At 49.1% G+C, this 26,184-nt stretch overlaps 2 protein-coding genes across 2 annotated transcripts; one reads left to right on the top strand and one right to left on the bottom strand.

The window, feature by feature from the left end:
* Nucleotides 1-12,478: 12,478 nt before the first annotated feature.
* Nucleotides 12,479-16,012, top strand: LOC146751553 (uncharacterized). The gene is made up of 5 exons (XM_085534214.1): nucleotides 12,479-12,532; nucleotides 12,814-12,904; nucleotides 13,155-13,217; nucleotides 13,794-13,862; nucleotides 13,955-16,012. Exons 1-5 carry the CDS (start codon nucleotides 12,479-12,481, stop codon nucleotides 15,124-15,126), a joined length of 1,449 nt encoding a protein of 482 aa, XP_085390340.1. The 3' UTR covers nucleotides 15,127-16,012.
* Nucleotides 16,013-20,798: 4,786 nt separating this feature from the next.
* Nucleotides 20,799-25,738, bottom strand: LOC107318440 (olfactory receptor 10AG1-like). Its single transcript, XM_015872247.3, has one exon. It carries the CDS (start codon nucleotides 22,520-22,522, stop codon nucleotides 21,560-21,562), a length of 963 nt encoding a protein of 320 aa, XP_015727733.2. The 5' UTR covers nucleotides 22,523-25,738; the 3' UTR covers nucleotides 20,799-21,559.
* Nucleotides 25,739-26,184: the final 446 nt, after the last annotated feature.

The raw sequence follows: 26,184 nt of genomic DNA, 5'->3' as shown, positions 1-26,184 counted from the left end.
AGCATACATACCTCCCTCCTACTGCCCCCAGAAGGGCCCTGAGGTAACATGAGGGACAAGATCTCCCTGCCAGGGGTCTGGGAATCAGGTCATGGCCTGTCTGCTTCTTAAGACAAAAGAGGGGTTTCTTAACATCAGAGCTACCATGCCAGTGCCTTTGCCTGCCTGTAGTCATGGCTTCCAATTATCTGCTCTAACAAGTCCCTTGGGAAGCTTGCTTGTTAATGTCCCTCAGTGGGCCCATGAATACTCCAAGAAACTTCACTGTTACTTCTGACTTTGTCTTGTTGAGCACTTTGTGCAGTCTTCTCTCTGCACTGGAGGTTGATGGACTCGGCAGCAAATGCCCCCTCAGGCCCCTTACCACCTAAAGAGCCCTCCTGTGCCTTGTGCCTTCCTGTCATCCTCTTGAGGTTTTCTGAACTTGTTCAGCAAAATGGAGAGGTATCTGGAGAGAGCTTAAAGAGGAAGAATCCGGCAGACATTAATTGTTTATTTATTTATAGTTAGGTTTAAACGAGTCATGAAAGCAGCACTGTGCAACTTATATCAATCGAGGATGTCCCCAATGAGTTCTGTTCTGTTACTGTGTGGACAAAGGTCCTTCTCAACCTCCCCATCCTGTTTTTACTCACACTGGCCCCATGGGATTTGCATCACTTTCCTCACATCGCTTTTCTTCTCTGCATTCATTCACTCAGTGTTAAACCTGCTTTGCACCAACTCCCACTGCCTTTCCACAGAGAACCAGCTGCACATGGAAAAAGGGAAGATTTCTCTTTTTTTTTTTTTTTCCAGCAAACAGAAGGAAAGGTGATGCAAATAAGTGAACAGTAAAACACAGTGATCAACTGCATGCCATGTCCAAACTGTGTCTATTGAGGTTTGTCTTTCACAGGGAATATTTTTACAAGAAATAAGCCAGACACAGATAGGAAGGGATAGATAGAATGATGGTGAAGGAGTTGACAACACAGTCCATCAGACTTTGGAGAGATGGAGCAAATTCCAGTAATCTCCTTGAAAGTCAGAAATCAGACAGACAGTTGGGAGGTATCTGACTGAACAAAGATGGGGACATCTGGCAGGCAGTGGGAGGAGTGTGTGTCCCGATGGCCTACTGAAAACATGCCCTTAACCACGGCCATTTATTTAGGACAGCTGGAGACACCTGGAGGATGAGGGACATCAAATAGGCAGCAGGGAAGAGCAGCGGCGGATGCCAGGCTTTAGTCACAGGGCATTGGCACTGGCACCGCTGTCTGTGTCTGTACCTTAAGGCATCTGAATTACAGGAAAAAAAAAAAAACAAACAAAAAAGAAGACACAAAATCCCTACAAATACTCATATTTACAACTAAAAATGGAACAAGACTCATGAGAATTTCTCATGTTGAGAGGGGTTAACACATTTTCATTGATTTCAATCTTTGTCTTCAATTATTTGTTTCAGTTTTATTGACTTTTATGATCATCTTTTAAGCTCACAGCCTCAAAGTAAGTAGGCAAATAAATAAATAAATAGAGATCAGTTTGTATCATGCAGATGGCCTGATGCCCCTTTGATCTTCACGATTCCCACCAGACCTTCCATGCCAAAGAGTATGAAATCCAGCAGAGCACCTCTCCTCTTTGGTTCCTCCACAGCCTGGTCAAGAAGCGGCCATCTGTGCTCTCCAGGGATCTCCTGGATGGCACATGCCCTGCTGTGCTGTCCCTGCAGCAGATACTGGAGTGAAAAAGGCCCCCAAAGGGGACAAGGGCCAGGCAACATCAGGTTCCCATCAGTTTGCAGAGGGCACCTTCCACTTGCTCTGCCTGATCAGGAAGCTGGGAACAGGCACTGCTCGTCTCCTCTGTTTGCCATTTCCATTAGCTCTGACCTGGCTGATCTGCCATCCCCAGGCAGAGCTCAGTGCACTCACCCCATCCATCCCAAAGACTCTGTATCCCCCTTGTGCTACATTGCAGTTGTGGAAGCCATTAAACTGCATCCCTGTCATCCAAACAAGAGCTCAAGCCTGCAGCTCTACCAAGATTTCAAGCTCATCGTGTGTTGGTGTTCTCATTACTGCAAACACCACAGAAGTAAACATCCTACTTGGAAAGCATCACTGGACATAGCTTGACTGGATATCTCATCTATGGTATTAGTGTGCAGAAGGTAGCACACAGGCATTAGACCCATTGTGGGTCTTGGATTTGACGTAGCAGCATGGACACACCTATGGCATGGCTTTCCTGAAGGCCCTATGCTGCATTTGCAGCTGCATTTGAATGTGCTGGACAGCCCAGGGAACTGGCTTGAACTAGGATGCTTCTGATGCCTTTCACTTGAGAGCCCACAGAAAACTGAGGTTATGTCTGTTGAAGAATAAAGACATATGTTATTTTTGTATTGCCTTGAGCCCCAGAATATGCAGCAGATGGAGAACAGAGAAAAAGATCTGGCTCTTCTTTTGTGAGCTCATCCATTTAGTCAGCTGTGTAATTCTGCATGCTCCGTGGAGACGGGAGACAAAAGCACTTTGAGGTGCCCTAAACACTGGGGTCTGTTGTCATTTAAGATGGTCAAGAATATCTCTGTTCCCTCTCTGCCCCGCAGCTGATGTTCAGGAAAGAGGTGTCTATCTCAGGGACTTCCCACATGGTTTACAAGCACTGGCACACATCAGGAGCAGCCCAGGCACCTTGGGCATCACCCAGTGTCTGTGTGTGAGCAACTGCCTCCCTGCTGAAGGACCGAGGACTCAGAGCAGGAGCTCACATGCAGGCAACTCCATGTGCACTCTGAGCTGAACCAGAGGAATCCCAGCTCCTGTGGGTCCATTGGGAGCTGAATCCTATTTCAGCCCCAGGGTTTCCCTTTAGGGATGAGACACCAGCACTGCCTCAGCTGGATCATTGCCCTGCACAGGGGAAGTCCACTCCTCTCTGTCCTTGCCCGTATGCCAATTTTGTTTCAGCAAAGGATCTCAGGTTTCAGGTCTGGAATCAGTCACTGACCACTGGACATCTGGTGTTTAATTCAGTAGATTTCAAAGCAAAGTCATGATGCTGTTGTCTTTCAGGAGCTGTTGTCCAAGAAGGCCCAGGGACATCTCAGGAGAGACGAGTGGGAAGGATAACCATGACATCCTCTGCTGCTGAGCTGGGCCGGGCTCCTGGGACACAGTGAGCTCATACAAGTGGGCAGTGCTGCAGAGAGACAGCTGTGCCAGGAGCAGCTCTTGTGCACAGCACAGCCTGCAGGTGACAGAAGGAGAGGAGAGAAATTGGAGAGAACTTGCAGGATGTGTGAGGTGTGAGTGGGCTGTGAGCTCACTGCAGGAGCATTGCTCACAGACAGTGACACAGTAAGTCTCACTTCAGGCAATGCAGCTGCTATTCATAGAGGGTTAACTATAACTGGGACATCCCATGGCAGATCTGGTTTCAGGCACTGCATGATTCTTTACAGTGGAAAAAGACTTCTGCTCCACCTGAGGGATTCCATGCTGCAGGGTGTTAATTCTGTGATTCTTTCAGAACACAGTCCTGAGGGCTGCATGTCCCAGCACGGCTGCAGGCTGTGCAGCCGGGGCTGCAGGCGGGTGCCCAGGGCTGTCCTGCAGAGCAGGGTCCCTGCTGTGCCCCAGGGGCTGTGTGCTGGGTATGGGACTCTGCCGCCTGCCAGGCTCAGCACTCAGCCTGCACGGGGAGCTGCCCAGGGTGCTTTGGGGAGACATGTGGGGGGAAGGAGCCTCCTGGCAGGGCTTGTGCTGCCACAGCTGCTGCCTGGGGAAAGGGGATCACAGCTCCACTGCACAACTGAAAGTTTCTGAGGGCCCTTTGCAAGAGGAGAGCCAAGGCAGGGATTTTCCATTTCCTGTTCTTAGGGAAGGAAAGAGGATTGGAGGCAGAAATCTAAAAGGGGCTGTCAAATATAAACACAGCTCTGAGACTCCCAAATAACTCTTCAATCCCTCGTTTTTTTCTTTGTTGCTTTTATTTTGTGAACAGTCACACAAGAATGTCCGTTCAGCCTCTCCTTCCTAAAAGGATACAATCAGTTTAACTTATCATTGTTTTCTGCAGACATGAATAGCTCACTTGTCCTGCAAACAGTCTGATTTCTCTAAGACACACTGAAGTGCACAGAGGCTGGGGCTGGGGTCTTGAAGAGCAGCTGGAGTGAAGAGGAAACTATCCAGGAGGCTGGAATGTGATTAGGAAATGAGAAGAAAGTAAGAGATCCTTAATCTTCTGCTCCTTAAGGGATAGTGAAACTCATGAAAATAAATTCAGGTTCTGGAGTTAAGGAAAACTTTTACAGTATAGCAGGAGGAGTGTCTCAGAGAATGGTCTGGACATGTCATTATCTTCGGCACTCTGAACAGGACTCCAAGCCTAAGAACAAAAGCAGATGCCCAACAGCAGCTCCATCAGCGAGTTCCTCCTGCTGGCATTGGCAGACACGCGGCAGCTGCAGCTCCTGCGCTTCTGCATTTTGGGTTCCCGGGGGGGTAGGCATCCCCAGAGGACTTGGTGTGAAGAGGAAGCAGGGTGGGACTCCGGACCGGATCCCAGCCACTCTCTGTTTCTGGCCGTCTCAGCTCCCCACAGAGAAAAGCACATGCTACCCTCACACTATCATGGTTTGACCCCTGTTTTGGGTACTCTCTTCTCTCTCATTTGGTGGAGAATATGGGTGACTATGGGCATCTACTTCATTTTAAGAGCATTGCATAGAGGACTAAGGACCATTATGTTCCTTGGAACTTGCTGGTTTCTTTTTAAGCTCCTCATGTTCTGTGTCAGAGTTGCATATATCTATAATCAATTAAGGGCACGTATGGAGATAACCTGCCTGGTCCCTGTCTGTCCTAGTTAATTTAACCGACAATACAGTATTTGGACTGGTCTCCAGGTGCTCATCCCAGTTCCTTATGCATGTTCATGGTGTCAGCTTAGGTACCATGCTGTCAGTCTCTCTGAATGCATTCCTTGTAATAGTAATTTACATTAGGTGGGGGAAGCCTTACCCAAAACCGGAGAATGCAGAGTGGTATGGAATATGGAGAGGTTTAGGAGAGAGCTTAGAAGTGTGGGGACACCCAGTGTCATGGGATTTTACTCTTGAACACCCGTGGGACCCTGAGAAACAAAGCAAGTATCTGAGTAATGTGCAGCTCAGAAAGATCTGAGAACAAATGGCTTATCTGGGGCTTGGCTTGTGCTTACTGAACTCTATATAATACTATTGTGGAGAGAGAGTTTCCAAACTGAGACCCAAACCAAAAGGGGAAACCTCCAAGTAAATCTTGGTAAATCACAGAAGGCACCAGTGTCAGTGTCAGTTGCCCATGTGGAAGGCATGAAATGGAAACAGGTGTCCTCACATCTGGAACAGAAAGAAGAAGAAATGGAGAAAGAAGAGGAAGATCCAGGCGAGGGGCACTCCTCAAAACCACCCATGCAGAAAGGCAACAGAGAAAAGTAAGAGGCATGGAGAGCAGAGTGATGAGGAGGGAGTCACTGTGCTCACCCCTGAAAATGACTGAAATCCAAGGCATGAAAGGAGTTTAGGAGATACCCGAATGAAACAGTTGTCGCCTGGTTGCTTTGGTGTTGGGACAACGGGTCCAGTATTGTGTCCCTAAGTAGTAATGAAGCCCATCAACTAGGAAACACTGCCTAAGACTCTGCTATCGACAGAGGGATTAGTAGACGTCTGGATGGAGTCAGCACCCTCTGGGAAAGAATGTTATTTGTTGTAAAGATATCCTTTCAAAGTCAAGCTGGAGCCTGGGATGAGAAGATGGAATACTGTTGAGAAAGGCACCCAGTATTTGAGAGAAACAGCCATAGATCCCACATTTGTTTCTAATGATCCACACCAAGACCATGGTGCTGGGAGAGTGAAGAGTACACCTGAAATACGGTGGAAGCTCACAAGAGCAACACCAGAGAGGTATGCCATTTCTCTGGTACCAACAACCAATAGATGTGAAGACCTAGACAGAAGACCCCCAATTTTTGAACCGATTCTAACTCTTCAAAACTTGGAACAAAAATTACCACCATCCCATGCCACCCTATCTGCCATCTGCCAAATGGCAGAAATACTAGATAAAATGGAGAAGAGCCAGGATGTCTTGCGGGAGGAATTGTCCATGGCTATTAATCATGATGAACCCATGGCAGTATCAGAAATACATTTAGTTCAAAGAGTGGGAGCTCAAGTGATTTTTTGTTCTATACCTTCAGGGGCAGTGAGGGACATGGAGCAGGCTTGTAAAGCACAAGCAGTGAATAATTGGATCAGAGGCTGGTGTCGAGCCAGAAACTTTGGGTTCTTTGATCAGAGGGCAGTTTACTTGGCCACTGGCCTGTTATCCATGAATGGAAACCAACTATCTCAAAGGGGGAAACAAATCCTAGCGCAGAAAACAGCAGGGCTTATCGAAAGAGCTTTATACTAGCTACGATGGGGGAGGGAACAAAACAGAGCTCACCAGAGATGAGCCTAGGGGAATGCTGCTTGAGCTGGGAGTGAAGCAGATGCCTCAGCTGAAGTGTGTCTACACCAATGCATGCAGCTTGGCTAACAAGCAGGAGGAGCTGGAAGCAACTGTGCATCTGGCAAACCATGACCTAGTTGCTATTACCGATCCATGGTGGGACCCTTGCCATGACTAGTGTGCTGTGATGGATGGTTACAAGCTCTTCAGAAGGGATAGATGAGGAAGAAAGGGTGGTGGTGTGGTCCTTTATATTAGAGTTTTGATGTTGAAGAGCTTGGGCTTCAGAATGATAAAGACAAGTGCATGTGGGTAAGGATCAGGGGGAAGGCCTGTAGGGGTGACATCTTGCTGAGAGTCTCTTATAGACCACCTTATTAGGATGAATTGATGGGTGAGGCATTCTATGAGCAGCTCACTGAAGTCACACAATTGCCAGCACTCATTCTTGAGAGACTTCAACTTCCCTGATATAGGCTGGGAATATAATAAAGAGCAGAGGAAGCAGTCCAAGAGGTTTCTAGATTGTATGGAAGATAGCTTCCTTATGCAGCTGGTACAAGAGCCTAGCAGGGGTGGTACTTTGCTAGACCTGCTCTTCACTAACAGTGAAGGAGTGGTAGGAGTTGAGAAGGTTGGGGACTGTCTTGGGCAGAGTGGCCATGAAATGGTAGAATTCTCTATTCTTGGAGATGTCAGAAGGGTGACTAGCAAAACCACTATCCTGAACTTCCAGAGGGTGGACTTCGACCTGTTCAGGACATCTGTAGCATGGGTCCCTTGGGAGTCATTCCTTATGGGTAGAGGGGTCCATAAAGCTTGGACACTCCTCAAGATGGAAATCTTAAAGGCACAAGAATAGGCTGTCCCTGAATGCCATAAGGCGAGCCATAGGGGAAGAAGACTGGTGTGGATGAACTGGGAACAATTGTTGAGACTCAGGAAGAAAAAGAGAATCTACATCCTCTGGAAGAAGGGACAGGCTACTTGGGGAGATTACAAGGAAGTTGCTAAGGTATGCAGGGAGGAAGTTAGGAAGGCAAAAGCCCAACTGGAACTCCAGTTGGCCACTGCAGTAAAAGAGGACAAGAAATCCTTTTACAAATGTATCAGTGGTAAGACAAGAACCAGGGAAAATGTCCATCCTTTAGTTGATGCAGCAGGAAAAGTGACCACTGAGGATAAGAAGGCTGAGGTCCTCAAAGCCTTCTTTAAATCTGCCTTTAATAGGCAGATCAGTTATCCTCAGGGCACTTTATGCCCTGATCTGGAAGTCTGGGATGGAACACACAATACTCCCCTAGTGATTCAGGTGGAGACAAAAAGCTCCTCTTCCACCTGGACTGTCACAAGTCCATGGGACCAGATGGGCTCCACCCTTTGGTGCTGGAGGAGCTGGCGGGGGTGATTGCTGAGCTTCTCTCTGCCATCTACTGGCATTCCTGGTTGTCTGGAGAGGTCCCAGAGGGTTGGAGGCTTGCCGATGTGATTCCCATCTACAAGAAGGGCTGTAAGGAGGATCCGGGGAACTACAGGCCTGTCAGCTTGACCTCGATACTAGGGAAAGTTACAGAACAAATCATCTTGGGTGAGATCACACAGCTTGTGTGTGGTGTCATCAATTTATAAGCAATACGCCAATAAGTCAACGATATTCCAATCAGAAAATTTTATTAATTGTAGCGGGTAAAACAAAAAGGCAATTCAGCGCTGGACGACAGGGGGATTATCGTTCCTCCAACTGCCGCGCGTTCCTGTTCCTTGCAACTTCTTTTGTATTGTCAGGTCCCGGGTGTGCTGGTATCCGACTGGTCGGCCATGGTCATTAGGCCAGTGTGTCGTTAGTTGATTGGTCCTTCCTTGAGACTTGCTGAGACTTGCAAAATCTACCTGTAAATTTGCGCGCTTTACAAACATTGTTGCCACATCCTGGTCTTAATGAGCAAACACTTTATCACAGTCCCCCCTTTTCTTTTATTGTACCATTTTGTTTTGCTCATTAAACCGTTTTAGTTCTTGTCGACTCCATTCTAGAGCATCCTCTTCTGGTTCCCCATTAATGGGTTCATATTTTTCCCTAACCACCATTAGGTGGGCTGTCTCAAGTCGATTCTTAACGATAGTTATTAGTTTATTAAAGATACAAGGCCCGAAAGTCAGCCCCAATATTATTATAACTACCGGTCTCATTATTGTTGATAATAAGGTGGTGAACCAAGGGGAACTATTAAACCAATTTTCATACCAGATTTGACATTTGAGAACGGGAGCGCCTGGGGTCACATTTGTACTTATCTGTACCTCTGTGCCCCATCCTCCATTAATGAGACTTAATGCCATTATTAAGTGAAATAGTCTTAGATAGGCGGTTTCCCCACTGCAGTAGCAGGTCTTTAATTGTTTAGGGGGGTTATTCCCAGCCTTGGGGCGTTTCCTGGATCCTGAGTCTTTGGATCCATTCGTAATGGAGCAAACCCCTCCACACACTTTATCTCCTCTGCCTCGCCCATCGACTCGGTTGCCTCGAGACATGGGGTGTATCATCTTCTCGGCAGCAAGAGTATTCTTCAGGAGGGACAGTTGCTTGCTCTCCTTCTAAGTGGGTCTTAAGGTACAAGTACTTCAGTTCTAATCCCCGATCTTTAGGATGCCACAACCTGCTCCTTTTACCCACCGATGACACACCCACGTAATGCTAGTCAGGATCCGGATTTACCCCTTTTCTTTTAAATTTTCCCTTCTAAGAGAATCCCCGTTTCTGCAATGGGTCCACCACCTCTCTAAGTATACAGATAAATGGCAATTGTATCTACAATAAACGTATTACAAGTTATTTATACATGCTAAGTCTAAGTATTCCACTCTGGTACACTTATATAATCAATGAACCACCAACAATACACTAACTCATGTTTTTATGTTCCCCATCGGAGGTCTTCGTGACAGTTTTACTCTCAAATCACCCGCTGGACTAGTGACTCTCCATTTGTGATTTCGTATCGGGCCCTTAACACGACTAGCATGTGTCCATCCTTTTTCAGCAGTCCTGATGGCCGTATTAGTAGTCAATAGTACCAGATAGGGACCTTCCCATCGAGGCTGCAGTGTGGTTTCTCTCCAGGTCTTTATCAGAACCCAATCTCCAGGCTTTATTGGATGGAGGGTAATGTCAAGAGGGGGTCTTTGAGTCAATTGTCCCTTTTTCCACAATTCCTGTTTATACTTCATTAATTCCGTGATATAAGCTTGAATGTTCTTATCTAACACCCCCGGGTGATCTTTAGGGGTTCCCGCATCATATGGCATTCCGTATAACATTTCGAAGGGAGATATTCCTATGTCAGCCCGGGGCTGGGCCCTAAGGTTTAAGAGGGCCAGGGGGAAGCATTTTATCCATGAGAGTTTAGTTTCTAATGTTAATTTGGCCAATTGCTTCTTTAGTTCTCCATTCATTCTCTCTACTCGCCCTGAACTCTGTGGGTGCCAGGGAGTATGTTCTTCCCATTTTATTCCCAAGGCTTCAGCTATATTTCTAGTGATTGTTGATGTAAAGTGTGGTCCTTGATCCGAATCTATTCTAATCCGAATCCTAATTCGCGCGCTTTACAAACATTGTTGCCACATCTGGTCTTAATGAGCACTTTATCACATGTGGCATCCAGATCAGGCCCAGAAAGCATGTGTTCATGAAAGGCAGGTTTTGCTCGCCCAACCTCATCTCCTTCTACAACTGGGTGACCAGACTGGAAGACAAGAGGAAGGCTGTTGATGCAGTCTACCTAGACTTTAGCAAAACCTTTGACACTGTCTCTCACAGTATTCTCCTGAGGAAACTGGCTGCCCATGGCCTGGACAGGTATGCCCTCCCTCCTCTGGGTAAAGAACTGGCTAGAGGGCTGTGCCCAACAGGTAGTGGTTAATGGAGTTAAGTCCAGCTGGTGACCCGTTACAAGTGGTGTCCCTGGGGGTCGGTACAGGGGCCCATCTTGTTTAATATCTTTACAGATGACCTAGATGTGAGGATTGAGTGTACCCTCAGTAAATCTGCAGATGACACCAAGTTGGAGGTGGTGTCAATCTGCTGGAGGGCAGGGAAGCCCTTCAGAGGGGTCTAGATAAGCTGGATCACTGGGCTGAGGTGAATGGGATGAGGTGCAACAAGGCCAAGTGCCGGGTCCTGCACTTTGGCCACAATAACCCCATGCATCGCTATAGGTTTGGGGCAGAGTGGCTGGATGGCTGTGGAGGAAAGGGACCTGGAGGTGTTGGTTGATGCTTGGCTGAACATGAGCCAACAGTGTGACCAAGTGGCCAAGAGGGCCAGTGGCATCCTGGCCTGTATTAGAAAGAGTGTGGCTAACAGGAGCGGAGGGGTAATCATCTCCCGTACTCAGCACTGGTGAGGCCACATCTTAAGTACTGTGTTCAGTTTTGGGCTCCTCACTACAAGAAAGACATTGATGCTCTGGAACGTGATATTTCCTTACATGAAGGGGTATATTTCCTTACATGCATAAAATGCATCTTGTCATGGGCTCACACTAGCACCAGGCCCTAAAACTGCAGCCTGAGAGGCTGACACCAGCCATGGCGCTTAAAGCCAAAGCCACAGACAGACAGGCTGAAAAAGGCCCTGGTGACTAAAGGCACAGCTTGAAAAGCTTGAAACAGTCCCAGGGGCTTAAAGCCATGGCCACAGTTAAGAGAGGCCAGCACCAGCCCAAAGGCCTGAAGTCACAGCCAGAGAGGCCTACAGTGGCCCCTGCCTAAAGCCCCAGTCCCAGTCTGAGAAACCAGCACCGGCTCCAAGGTCTGAAGCCACATCCACACATCCACAGCCAGACAGGCTGGCATTGACCCCAAGGCCTAAAACCACATCCTGAAAGGCTGGAACCAGACCAGAGACTTAAAGCCAGAGCCACAACAGAGAGGCCGGCACCAGCCTGAGGGCCTGAAGGCACAGGCACAGCCAGGGAGGCCAGCACTGCCCTGGGACTAGAAGCCACAGCCTGAGAGGCCGATATCAGCCCTGGGGCTTAAAACCCCAACCAGAGATGGCTGCACCGGCCTTGCGTTTTGTTTCCTACAGGTTCCTCTGGAACTCCATTGACCACTATGAGGCCATATTGACCTTTACTAGTTTTTATTGGGATGCACAAGACTCATCTTCACTTCTCTGCTATTTTACTTCAAATAACCCCACTGGATGACCCTGGTGTTGGTTTCCTACCATTTGGATCTAGAAGGAGTCCATTACCTTCGCCTATGATGAAAGCACAGCAGTGATGCAGACACTCGCTGAGGTCACAACCATTGCCGGGTGGGAGTGTTTGTGCCACAGCTGGTGAGTAGAGCTGGTGCTCTGGTGAGTGTCTGCACGCAGACTGAGCTCTGGGCCCTCCTTGGAGCTGATCACCCTGTGAGAGCCCGTCTGAAGCAGCGCTGCGGCGTGTGCGTGATCTGGGCACAGCTTGGGCTGAGCAGGCCCAGCAGGTGAGCTGGGTTTGGTGCTGGGTGGTTGTCAGGAGGTGTCTCAGCAGAAAAGCTGTGCTGGGGAGGAATTCCCAGCTCCAGCGGTGCCCTTCAGCACGGCTGTTTGCAGAGAAATGGGTTCTTTTTGAGATTCCATCCCATCTTACGGTGAGGATGGTGAAATGTCATTCCTCCCCTGGAAAACTGCTGCCGGGTCCCCAGCTTCATGTCAGACACGACAAAGGAAGGAGAGTGCAGCCTTCACCGTGAGCAACTTGTGCCTCACTGCCCCACAGATGGCTGGGTGCAGAAGAAAGCTGGGAAAATGCTTCTTCCTGACAGTTTTTCACTTGTCACAACTTTCTGCAAGGTTCCTGTCCAAAAGGAGATTTTGGGGTTCGAGGCAGTCTTAGGAAGAGTGAAGCCAGCTCTTTCCAAGAGTGGAGCACGTTCCTGTGGAGAGAGCCCTGGGAGCTTCAGCTTCCTCTGAGACTTCACTAGCCATGTCTCAGCCAGGAGATGACTGCTATTCCTATTTCTGCTCTGTGAGTGGAAAGGTATGGCTGGGTTTCTTTTCTTGGTTCTTCTTTCTTCGTCTCATTTTTAAGGAAAGGGACAGAGTGGGAGGAGCCCTACTGGTCCTTTGTGACCTCAATAAGCGGTCAGGTTCTGTGCTCACTGCTGACAGCCTGGGCTAATGGCACGAACATGGCTCAGGCTGTTTTCCCTTAGTGATAATGTCTCAGCACTCTGATATCCCATCTCTGGCACCATCTGGAACCTCTCTGCAAACCGTAGCTGCATGTTCCCTCCAATGTTTCTTCCTTTCTCTCTTCAGAAGCAGCGAGCAGGCTGCCAGAGATCCAGCGTTGCCTTTCAGAGCCCAGAGGGACGTGATGGGGATGGCCCATCCTTACTGCCAGGCAAAAGTGAGTGTCCTCAGCCCTCTGTCATGAAATGTGGAGTAATTGACTATTACTTCTGGGTGGGGGCAGTGCTGCAGAGGATGTCAAGCAACCTTTCCATTTGCAGGAAGGAGCAGCGAGAAGTGAGCAAACAGATTGTGTTTGGGCTGTCAAAGTAGCATCCTTCTGTTCTGTGGGGGGACATGGGCTTACTGGACTGTATTTCAGATGCATGCTGGTATCTGTGAAATCAACACCTGATCTGTTGTTGTAGGGATGGAGACTGCGCATCCATGGAACGGTGTTGAGCAAGATGAGAAACGGAAAGCCTCCGTGGGTAAGAAGCTCTTGTGAGCTGTGGTGTGGGTACCTGCCTCTAAACAGGGCTGCATGAAGGGCAGTGTGTGTGATGGGAAGGACACTGCAGATCTTTGCTGACTGCAGAAAGGGCACAATGTTGTGGCAGCAGAAAGGCAAACTTTCTGCTTTGTGCTCTTGAAGACCAGAAGCTTGTGGTTGGCTGTGCTCAGATCTTCCTCCAATGAGATGCTCTTCATGTCTTTCTTGTCTCCTTTGTGTCAGAAGCTGATGCAAGCAGCCTTCCAACAAAGTGCAGCCTTGCAGAAAACCAGGGGAGGAGCACAGAGTGTGGCCCAGCTCCCAAGAGAGGTACAGACACACAGTGGACGTCTGGCTTTGGTGCACTGTCTTTCTACTTTGGCTTTCTGTCCATTCTTTCCTGGGACTGTTCTCATAGTGTGTTCTTAGGGTCTTAATCCCTGGCCTTGACAGTTATCTTTGCCATCCTGATTTGTAATGGGAACCCAATGTCCACCAGAGATCCCTTGGTATGGGATGAACATGGTATGGGAGAGCTGGCATTGAGCCTTTGGCATTTTCTTGCTTTTCCCAGCAGTGGCGACAAGCTCAGATGTGCTGGAGGACATCACGGGCATTCAGGGTTTGCTCTCTTGGATCAATGGTGAGTTTGGGGGCTGCAGAACCCACAGGTGTGTGCTTTCACAGAGTGCGTGTGGGAAGTCCACCAAAATGGTGATCATTTTGCATTTTCAGATGTGGCAAGAGCTGCTGAGGTTCCCCACAAAAAGCCCAGCAGCCCTGCCCCAGGATGCTTCATCGCTGAGCTCCCTGACAACCCCTGGGAAAGCACAGAGCTCAGCACAGAGGCACAGGCTGCCAGTGGGACCCCCACCGACCCCTTCTGGGGGCTTCCACCATCCCCTGGGTTCCTGTCGGAGATGCAGTGTGGGTTGTCAGAGTTGCACTCTGTCGTGCCACCAGCGAGTGCCCAGCTCAGTCCGCTGCCGACCACCCTGGCTGTCACCACACCTCCCTCAGCCCAAACCGCACAGCCCATCAAGGAGGTGCAGCCAAGGCAGCCCCAGGTTCTTCATGCTCCCTTGCCACCATCACCAGGCTCTACTATCTGCCAGGTGGCAGATAAGAAAAAGAGGGGCAGCACCAAGCGGGCCAAACGCCCTGCACCTGCTGGCACCCCCCAGAAAGGGGAGAATTCCCAGCAGGAGAAGCCCACCAGCAGCGCTCGAGCCAAGAAAAGGAAGCTGCTGCCGTACAAGGAAAGAAAAGAAAGAAAAGGCTGCAAATGCCCACATCGAGTGAAGCTGCCTGGGGCCAGCACAGGAGCCAGCAGCAGCAGGCAAAAGGGCACTGCCAGCGATTTGTACATGCACCTGTGTGAATCCATCCAGGCCGTGCACCCGCTGGGGCAGAGAGTGACTGCAGTAGGGCCAGTGCGCCAGCCACCCTCTGTGCAGCCCCAGCCCACACCCAGCACCGTCCCTGCTGCCCTCCAGCCCCAAGACAGAGGCCCAGACAAGGCAGCGCCGGCACCTCCAGGCAGCATGGTGCAGGAGGAGGATGCTACCAAGAAGACGGCGCCGAGCTGCCTGCACCCATCACCACGGAGGAGCTCAGCGCTGCAGAGGGACCCACTGCCACAGCTGCACCAGCAACAGCCTCGGCCACAGCGCCCCGTGGACTTTGTGCCCTGCGTGGGGCCCTGGGCAGGTGGCCATGCGGCACCCGCAGCACTGGAGGAGTCGCTGCCCATCACAGCCGAGCAGCGGCCCGAGCGGGAGCGCATGAAAAGGCTGGCCCAGGAGGAGCGGCAGCGGGCGGCCCAGCAGATGAAGATCGGCCCCGTGCAGTTCCTGGTGCAGCGGGAGATAGACATGGCCATAGATGACAAGTACGGCTACCTCTAACCCTGCGCTCCTCGCCGGCCCTGCAGCACCAGGCAGCAGCTGCAGCATTCCAGGGGTACCAGCAGCAGCCCCATCCCTCCCCTCCAGAAAAGAGCCATCCTCCAAAGCCATCATTGCAGTGGGATGGGACACTGTCTGGGCACTCAATTGTTGTGGGATGGCAATTTTAGGAATATTGTTGTTTCTGTTATTCATTGTTTTCTATGATTTGTCATTAAATGCTTTGTGTTTCCTTTGACGTATCCCTCTGCTTGCATTCATTTGTGCTGTGTCACAGCCCCCCAGCTCCCATGGAGGGGAGAAGCAGGGGCAGCCGGGCCTGCTGTGCAGATACACAAACAGGCATAAAGATACCTCACATGGCATCGTGGCTCCTCTGCCTCATTTGGGGACAGGCAGCTTTGTCCTCACTCAGCCAAGCCTGGACAGTCAGAGCAGCATTTTCTGGCTGGTGTCTGGTCACAAGTGGTGTCCCCAAGGCTCAGCTCCTATTGAACACCTTGATCAGGGATCTCGGCCAGGGCATAGTGTGCACACTCAGTAAGTTCACAGACAGCACCGAGTTGGGAGGGCGTGCTGATCTGCTGGAGGGGAGAAAGGCGCTGCAGACGGAGCTGGAGAGACTGCACTGATTCCATGGTTGGGCTGCAGTTGGACTGCAGGACCTCGAAGCTCTTCTCCAACCCAAGCAATTCTAGGATTCCATGATCCCAAATGCATCCCAAGTCCATCCCATATCCATAGCCCAGCCCATATCTATCCCACTTCCCAATATCCCATTCCATATCCATCGCATATCCACATCCCCATAGCCCACATCCCAATCCCAAACCTCACAGTCCAATCCCACATCCAATGCCCGAATCCCACATTTCAGTCCCACATTCTAAATCCTACATTCCAATTCCAAATCAGGTTCCCAATCCTTCATCCCAAACCCATCTCCCACCTGTCAGTCCCAATCCCTCATCCCTAATCCCAATCCCACATCCCATCCCCTGTAAGGACAGAATGCACATGGAGCCCCGCCCACACCACTGCTCTGCCCCGCCCCCAGCCTCTGATTGGTTATCGGCAGTTCCAGCCTGATCATACTTGGTAAGCAGCAGTTGTGGCCCGCCCCCAGTCTCTCATTGGTCAGCGGCAGCGCTGCCGACTCCAATTGGCTGAAGCAGGATGGATGTAGGAGTGGATCGTGGGGTATATGGGGTTGTAGTGGGCTATGGGGAGATACGAAGGGATATGAGGAAATGGATGCGTGTGAGGGGAATATGGGGGGCTGCCAGGAGCTGTAGGGGGGATATAGGGATGTATGTAGCTGATGTGGGAATATAGAAGGATTTGGGGGTATTGGGGGGCTATCGGGAGTGATGTAAGGCTACAGGGGGCTTTGGGGGGGGCTATAGAGGGATATAGAGCTGGACGGGGCTTATAGGAGGATATGGGGCTGCAAGTTGTTACAGGATTTATAGGGGTGGTTGTAGGTGTATATGGGGCTATGGGGAGCTTTGGTGTGGCTCTAGGGGGGATATAGATCTATAGAAAGTTATGTGGAACTATAGGAGTGGTATAGAGGGATATGGGACTGCAGGGGCTCTGGGGAGGATACAGGGGACTATAGAGGCGATATAGGTCTGATGCTGGGCTGTGGGGGGCTTTAGGGGACCATGGGGCTATAGTGAGCTGGAGGGACTGGGTGCTATACAGGGTTGTGGGGGGAGCTATAAGGTTCTAAGGGGGGGGGGCGTTGGTGCTCTGGGTGGGCTGTAGGAGGGTTATGGGGGACATGTGTCTCTAGGGGGCTGTGGGTGGGCAATAGGAGGGATCTAGTGGAATATGAAGCTATAGGAAGTGAATGGGGGATATGGTTCTATAGGGATCTGTGTGGGGCCATAGGGTGATATGGGAGTATAGAGTGGGCTATAGGGGCTTGTAAGGCTAGAAGGCTCTCCCTTGCTTCCTTTTTCCTTGCCCCCTCCCTTCCCCCTCTTCCATAGCAGGGTGGGTGAAATGCTAGTCATGACATTTAAATCAGAATTGGAATTGTATTGGAATATAATATGACTGTTTTGAGGTCTTGCATCTGAACTGTGTTTTCTCCTGGGGCATCAGGTACAGGTATTGTTTAATAATGACTTTGGGGAAGGTTTCAGCATCCAGTCTCCTGCTCAGGAAAAAAGGAGGTTTCTGGAGGACTTCCTGATGAGTGGAGCTGATGCTGAACCTCCCCTTCTAACAAGGCAGCAGGTGAGGCTGTGGTGCATCTCAGCCTTTCCTCAGGGCAAGGTAGCAGCGATTCAGGACGTGCTTTGCTCTGATTCTCTACCAGCACTTGTGCTTGTATCTGAGCAGCAGGTGGCCGCTAACATTGTCTGCTGGCTTTAGGCTGGGCAGGCACAGGAAGCACTGCCTGCAGCAGCACCAGCTGAGCCAAGGTACCAATGGGCTGGACTGGAAGCACTGAGGTTTTGAGGGCCTGATGCACAGAGGGAGGCCAAAAAAGAGAACACAAGTCTATGAGTATTTAAGGCACAAAGGAAGTCTTAGAGATGTAATGGAAAACATGCCTGGAGGCACAGATGCCTGCAAGCTGCCCTAGAGGCACAGAGGGAGACCTAAAGGCCTAGAGGTTGCCCAGGAGGCTTAGAGGCCTTAAGGTAAAACAGCCTGGAGGAAGGCCAAGAGCCTGGCCAAGAGGCCTTGCAGTTTAGTAGTCCTGAGGCCAAACTGAGGCATGGAGGCCAAGAAAGAGGGAACATAGAATACCAGAGGCCGGGAGTTGCTGGGGGTCATACTTGAACCTTGAGGTCTAGAAAGCTACAGCCCAAGAAGCCTGAAGACCTTAAAGCTGGACTGGAGGTATTGAGATGGTCTTTGCTCCCCCTGCAGCCAGTTGTGAAGAGCCTTTCCATTGTGGAGAGGGCTGCAGCATGAGCACACAGATCCAGGGCTTTCAAGAGGTCACTTATTGAAGTGCTTCAGATGGTGAATGTTCCTAGACAGAGCGCTTGTCTTCTCAAAGTCCTCCAATAATACTCCAGAAGGCACTGCACCCAACAGCTCACAGTGCACTCAGTTCTCATATAACACTGCATGCAGTTCAGAACCAAGTACAGCTGTGAAGTGGGGTGTTCTTATCACACAGACTGTTCAAGCATATGTCCAATCTCATGGGAAATAGCTAACTAAATATCTGTAGGATTTAGCACATGAGCTTTACCTTCCCACATATTGACCACTCTCCTGAGCTGGGTGTCCCCCACAAACTCCCTATGAGGACACTGCATTCCAGCATTCACTTGTTAGTGAACCCATTAAGCAGCACTGGCCTTACTGTTGAGCCCACTACTTTACTCGCCTGCTTACCTTCACATCTCTGATAACTGCTTTGTGAAATCGGTCCAGTCAATTTTCCATGCACTTTATCACTGAAAAAAAAATTTAAAAAAACAAACAAACAAACAAAAAAAAAACACGATTTGTTGGTAAGGCAGCTGTGGAAGGTGTTGTGCCAATCATAGAGTCATGGAATCACAGAATGGCCAGGGTTGGAAGAGACCTCAAGGATCATGAATCTCCAACCCCTGTGCGGCATTCAGGACCAACAAGCTCCACATTTAACACTAGACCTACCTGCCCAGGGCCCCATCCAGCCTGGCCTTGAACACCTCCAGGGATGGACGGGGCATCCGCAGCCTCTCTGGGCAGCTGTTCCAGCACCTCACCACTCTCAGAGAAAAAAACTGCCCTCTGACATCCAACCTCAATCTTCCCTCCTTCAACTTCAAATCATATCCCCTTGTGCTGCTGCTATCTACCCTTTCAAAGAGTTGACTCCCTTCCTGTTCATAGGATCCCTGTAGAGAAAAGAAGGCTGCTGTGTGGTCACCCCGCAGCCGTCTTTTCTCCAGGCTGAACCAGTCAAGGCAAACAAGTCACAGCCTTTGCTTCATTCACAATCCCATTCAACTCATAGAACCATAGAATTGCTCAGGTTGGAAAAGACCTTCAAGATCACCAAGTCTAGCTGCAACTCAACAGTACCACCTTAACACTAACAAAACTCCACTAAACCATGTCCCCGAGCACCACATCCAAATGGATTCCACTGTTTGATTTCCAACACAAATGACCACATATTTTTCCAAACCAAGTCAGATGAAACGAAAATTCCAGACTTCCTTCTCAAAACTTCACATCCTTAGGAAGAGTGAATAGAGACAAATCAGAAGTGGAGAGGAAAGGAGCTGCTAAAGTTGCTCTGGGCCATTTGTCTCCAGTATAATTAAATTAATTACTGCACAATGCCATTACGTTTTTGCATCCATTGCTTCTAAATGGCAAAATTGACAAAGGTCCATTTAAATATTTGATTTTCAAACTAAGCACAGATCAAGCAGAAATCGCTTATGTGAAAGGAGTCCTCCACTGACATACCTCAGCAGAAGTGAACATCTGCTTTTTGGGTGCTCCCAACAAAAAAAGCAAATGTAGAACAACATCCATTTACACATCTCCGGTGTGTGCCTCCAGTGGCGCAGTGGTTAAGGACGCCACTTTGCAACACTGGAGGCCTGGGTTCGAATCCCCCTGTGGCGCAAGTGGTAGAAGTGTAGCTCTGCTACACAGGAGGCTCGAATCCCGGGGGTTGGACTCGATGATCCCTAAGGTCCCTTCCAACCCACACAAGACCGTGATACTGTGATCTCCTGCTGCAAGCAGCTGTGGTTGTCTGAAATACAACTGAGAACAGCAGATCATCTCAGCTGCATTTTGAATTTCTTAAAGGCAGACTGAAAGTTCTGGAGTTGTGCAAAGATGTAACTGGGAGCAAATCATCATAAAGCTGATCAGACTCCCTGATAGACCTTATCACTGTGAAGCCTTAGGAGCCGGCAATGCAAGACAAAGAGTGCCAATGAATAAACAGGAGGTTCTTTTGTATGCACTGTTAATCTTTTCACAATTGAGAAACCTTTCAACCTCTATCACTGTTGTTTGGGAGAATTTAGAGCCAATTAACTGATTAGAGGAATTTACTGTTGGTGAGTATGTAAGATGTATGTTGAACACAATAAAGGATCGCTATTCTGATGCCACAGTAAACGGAGAGAGCTCTCTAACTGGACTGAGCACGGACAAATACCAGCTTGCAAAACGGAAATGATCTCAGATCTTTAGTCAAGTCACTGACGATACCCGATACGTTTGTCTCTGTGTTAGAAGGAGAACAGCATCAGAGCTGTGTGTGGATTTCTGCAGCAAAGGGAACTGATTTTGAGATGCTCCCACTGTCCTTTACCACTGAGAAAGCTGAGCATGAAGAACCTGGGGAAGCATAAGATCTCAGCAACACCACAAATCCCTGTTCTTTTTCCCATGTCTGCCGACTCTTTAAATGCTACAGTCTGAAACCGGATAGCTTAGACATGACTTGATCAACACACATGTTAGAATAGATCGTTTCTTTCTAGCTTGAACTTTCAGTTCAGTCCTTAACAAATCAGAGGCAATCCCTTCCATTCCTGTTCCTTTCTTCCCACCCCCACCCACCCTTTCACCCACTTTCCCTTCCCTTTCTCTTCATTTTCTCTCCCCCTCCCAGTGGGATGAAGGAGGGACTAGAAAGACCACAACAAAGTAGAATTTGTGGCATGAGTTGAAAACAATCTACTAGGGCAGAAAAAATAATAAGGGTGGGGAATAGGAGTAAAATTCTGATACTATTCTGATAACAATATTTGCATATTGATGTATAAGGTGTTCCAGCATTGCTTTTCTCCTGAGGTCAGAGCATCCTGGATGAGCCCAGGATGGTACCCACCCCTCATTTCATATCACTTACAGATTCCAGACTATTCCATACATTCCAAATAACTGCCATCATCTTTCCTGTTGGTTTTTAATATACACACACAGATATCATACCCACAGTCTGAGCCCCATCCCTCTAAATTGGCAGTGGTGTCCATTGAGTCCATGCCTTTGGCCTCCATTTGTCATAGCAGTCACTCAGAGCAGGTAGGATAATGTGTGGTGTTGGATTGTTGTGTGCTGTATCCAACTGTGGTACTGTGAGAATTCCTTCTTCTTTAACCTGCAGAATTCTGACTGGAATACCATTAATGAGGCACAGAGCAATCATAGGAAGGATAATACACAGTATTAAATGGTAACTAAGACAAAATTGACGTAGAAACCTCAAAAAACTGGGGAGCAGGGATCCCTCATTTCCTGCCCTATGATGATGTGACAGTGAATCCCTACACATCCTTCTCCATACTACATAAACTTTGAATCCTTCTGGAAGATGCAGTGGGTTGTGGGACAGTGCAGCAAAACTGGAGGTGTCCGAGCCAATACCAGATGCCAACACACAAACTGCCAAATGCTGATTGGAACTACTGGGGGATATTTCACCCACTCTGCACTATCACTTTCGCCATAGGAGTTTTCTCAGGGCAATCCTCAATTCCCTATTCCTCATACCATAGATGACAGGGTTAAACATGGGGGTCAGAATTGTGTAAAACAGGGCAAGGTATTTGTCAGTGTCTGCAGAGTCGATTGAGTGGTGTTTGCAGTACGCAACCGAGGCTGAGCCATAAAAGAGAGTCAGCACTATCAGGTGTGAGGAGCAGGTGGAAAAGGCTTTGTGTCTACCTGGAGCAGAATGCATCTTCAGAACCGTCCCAATAATTCTAACGTAGGAAACGACGATCATGAAAAAAGGAAAGATAACAAAAAGCAGGATGATAGTGTTCAGGGTCACACGGCTCCAGAAAGTATCTGCACAGGCCAGTTCCAACAGAGGGGGAACATCGCAGAAAAAATGATGGAGGCGATGGGATGCACAGAAGGGCAAGGTGAACACTTGGTAGGTCTGGCCCACTTGTATTGGTATGACAACCATCCATGAGCCGACCACCAGTCTGACACAGAACCAACCATTCATCACCAGGCTGTAGCGCAGGGGGTCACATATGGCCACATAGCGGTCGTAGGCCATGGCGGCCAGCAATAGGCACTCAGTGCTTCCCAGAAAAACTAAGAAATAAAGCTGGGCAGCACAGCCAAGGAAGGAGATCCGGACATCTCCCGTCAGGAAACACACCAGCATTTTGGGGAGAGTGGCTGATATGTAGCAGATCTCCAAGAAAGACAAGTTTCTCAGGAAGAAATACATAGGGCTGTGAAGGCTCAAGTCCAGCACTGTAACCAGCACAATCAGGCTGTTCCCAATGATAACTGCAGCATAAATGAGCAGCAAGATGGTGAAGTACACACCTTGCATCCCAGGGGGATCAGAAAACCCCAGAAGAAATCCAGGTCCAGTGGTGTGATTGTTCAGAATATTTCTTTGAGGCATTTTCTGTGCATAAAACAACACCAACATCACTGTTAGAGAATTCCCATCCACAACCACGTACAGCTCCAGCACACAGCCTAGACACAGCAGAGTAAAATGAACATCAGGATTAGGAGAGCTTTACCAAAATCTGAATGTAGGTTTGGAAACCTGATGTAGCCCAATGGGCAGACTCAAGAAGGCAGCCAGGACCACCCTGTTGACTATGGGGCAGAAACTCCTATTTTTGGTGCTCTTTGCCTATGCAAAGGCCATCAGCATGCAGTGCAGCTTTGAACCCCCAGCCCCATGCATCAACCTGAGGAGCAAAACGCCCCTGTGCTGCTGGGGTCTCCTTCCCCCCACACATCTCCCTACAGCTACCTGGGCAGCTCCCCAGGCAGGCTGAGTACAGAGCCTGGCTGGCGGCTGAGTCCCTGCCCCAGCACACAGCCCTGGGATGCAGGGAACCTGGCTCTGTATGACAGTCCTTTACACTTCCATGGGGACGGGATTCAGCAGAATCCGTTGAAGCATCTTATCCTGAGGTTGTAGTCCTGGGTCCTGGAGGGGACTCAGCTCCCTCCCATGCCTCCCACACACCCAGCCGCACCAGCACTGACCGCACAACTGGCCACAAGCAACAGGCTCTCTGCGTCCTTCCTCTTGCATAGGTTTCTTTCTCCTCCATTGGCATTAATTCCCGTCTTTGTTGCAGTTAGTATCCTTTTATCAGCTCTCACTGACTACATTTCCCTCCTGGATCCTCACAATGCTATCCCAGTGTACCTCCCTCTCCCTGACAGAGCTGCCATCTGTGTCACACAGGTTGTGCAGCACTCAGCGACATCTTGGTGTCTGCTGTAATAAAAAATACCCTTAAATATGACATCTCCGTTTTTGGACAGTGATCCTTGAAACCTACCTCTACAACACTGAGACCTCCCTAGTGAGCAGTTCAGGTCTTGAAGACTTGAGGGAAACGGCTCGTTAGGTCTTTCTGCATTGTTAATGAGCCCCACAGCGTATGTGGTGTGCATGAACTTCAGGGACTGAGAGAAGACTGCTGTAACCAAATGATGAAGGTGCAGTCAAAATGCTGTCCAGAAATATTGGAAAGTGCTGGAGCTTTTATTGGTCCCTGTGGGGCCATTACCAACAAAGCCTCCCCATAGCTGTGTTAGAGCAGATAACTAGAGGCTATGATTAAAGGCAGGCAAAGGCCCTGTGCAGGTGCTGTGAAGTTAAGGAAAGCCCTTGTTTTGTCTGATGAAAGAGAAGGGCTAAGCCATAGCTGCAGCCTCTGGGAAAGGTGGTGCTGTCCCTCACAGATGGCCCAAGGCTCTCCCACAGACAGTGGGATGTGAGTGTGGAGTGTTCTGTGAGGGAGAATGGTACTACACCTACTGGCCTCCCTACAGGGCTGCACGGAGGCCAGGAGGCCCCAGTGTCACAGGGACAACACGTGCCCTCCAGAGCCTCAGCAGCAGACACAACTGCTGCAGCCAAGAAGACTAAGAGCTTGGTTTTCTGTTGGGGCCCTCCAGCCTTGCCAGTGCTGTTGGCCATCTCCACCAGAGGCTGTTCTATGTACAGCTCCTTTTCCCTGGGTGCTGCAGACAGTCACCTCAACTCCTGCACTGGCACTCACCCTAGCACTGCCTTACTTTGATGGTTCTGCAGTCTCACCAGTTGTTCCTCGTGACACAACAGCACAGACTGATCACAGAGTCCTGATGGAGGTCTCTGGCACCGCAGCACTACCACTGGAGGTGAGGGCTGACCTGTCATCTTGTGCTGAAAGAATCATTTCTAAGGTCTTTTTCCAGCCATGTTCCGTCTGTAGTTCTTTCAATGCTGTCACGTCCTGTCTATGAAGAGTGGCAGAGACAACCAGATTTACATTCCCTCCAATTAGATTAATGCAAAATAGCCCTCAAGATTCACACATACATGAAATAAAAGATCAGCTTATTTAGGAGATTTCTACAAAATGGTTCTCCTGTATGTGTTGGCCTTCTCACAATTGTATCTGTACGTTTTATTAAAGTATCACATAAGGTTTGAGTTACTAAACTGCTTTCATAGAAAAAGAGGAAAAGGAAAGAGGAATTAAAATGAGTAGGAAGGTCATCTTATTATTATCCTTAATCTCATTCACCAGCTTCAGCTCTAGATGAGCTTTAGTCTTCATCACTGCTTCTCTGCAAGCCCTTACAACACTCCTATTCACCTCCCAAGAGTACAGGCCCTTTTTCCACTTTTCCTAAACCTTCCTTTTCCCTTTGATCTTATCCATGAGCTCCTTCCTACTCTTTGGGATGCATCAATCCTGAGCTTGGAAGAAGTGCTGTTTAAATGTTGCCTAGCTCTCATGGCCCCCCCATACCTTCAAGCAGTCCAGCCCACGATATACCTCCAGTCAGGTCCCAGAAAAGGTCAAAGTTGGCTCTCTGAAAGTCCAGGGCAGAAATCCTACTTTTTGCCTCACTTCTTCCACCTATGGTCTCGAACTCCACCATCTCATGACTGTTTAACCAATACTCTCAGTCTTGAGTGTGAGAAGGAGCAGCAACCCAAGTTTCATGGAGTGGTGGGAACAGAAGGCAGTGCAAACCCACAGGGTGCACAAGCAGCTCATCCCCACAGCACAGAGATCAGAGAGCTCTCCAGTGCATGCTTGCCTTGCAGGTGATCCCTTTTGAGCTTGAAGGTTTTTGCTTTGACCTTGGGAAGGTGTGTCTGAGACCTTTTGCAGCAGGGCCTTCACACTCATTGGGCTCAGCTAAAGCTGCTGTGATTGGAATGCAGTTTGCAGGAAGAGGAGATTGATTTTGGTGAGCTAGTGAATTCAGCAGGAGATTGCCCATATTCTCAGGAGGTCTGAGTGTGTCTGAAGGCTCCCTGACTCCTCAGCAATCTGGAAGGAGATACTGAGGAGCACTGCTTGCTCTATCCTAGGAAGCAGGGCCTGGCCTGGTGCAAGAGAGGTAAAGTAGGGCCCTGGCAGTTGGAGGAACACACAGCTCCAAGGGAAAATGTGTGGGGAGGAAACAAGCAGCTGGGAGGCATGGAGATGTCCAGCAGCAGGAGGCAGCAGCCCAGCCAAGAGCTGGGATGATTTACTTTTCAACTGTATCCAATAATTCCTGTCCTGTGGCATTGGTCATGTGTCTCTGCTTTCCTTTTATGTTTTCCCAAAAAGCATTCTCGCTATTTTGTGTTTTCATCGTACATCACCATATTCTCAAAACCAATGAGCAGATTTTTCCTGAAAAGAAAAGAAAAATGAAGATTTTCCACTTTTACTCCCTGAAAAATAATTTTAACTACTGATTTCTTCCCACATTTTCTCACACGTTGTGTTCAGTTGCATTAAGAGTTAGAAAACTCAATTTTTTTCCCTCTGCTCTGGGGAAGCTCCTTCTGTTGCAGACATGGATCCCTGCAGAGTTGTGATTGCAGTGCCCTGCCTTGCAGGAACAGGAGCATTTCATTTGGGGGATTGGAGGAGGGGGACTGCCATTCTTGGGGCGGATGTTCTCCCAGGAGGGCATGGAGGGAGGGCTTTGTCCTGTCTGCTTCAACCAACACCTGTATCCACCCATCAGAAGGCTGTGGCCACTGTGTCCCACATGACCTCTGCATGGAGCTTACAGTTGGCAGTGACGTGGTTGAGAGGATCTGGGCATGGATCAAGGGACAAGGAA

This window comes from Coturnix japonica, unplaced genomic scaffold, assembly GCF_054131305.1.
Source record: "Coturnix japonica strain WE unplaced genomic scaffold, WE-NBRP24 Scf078, whole genome shotgun sequence".
Taxonomy (NCBI): Eukaryota; Metazoa; Chordata; class Aves; order Galliformes; family Phasianidae; genus Coturnix; species Coturnix japonica.
Note: the sequence above shows the minus strand (reverse complement) of the source record. Positions and strands in the feature narration are given on the sequence as shown.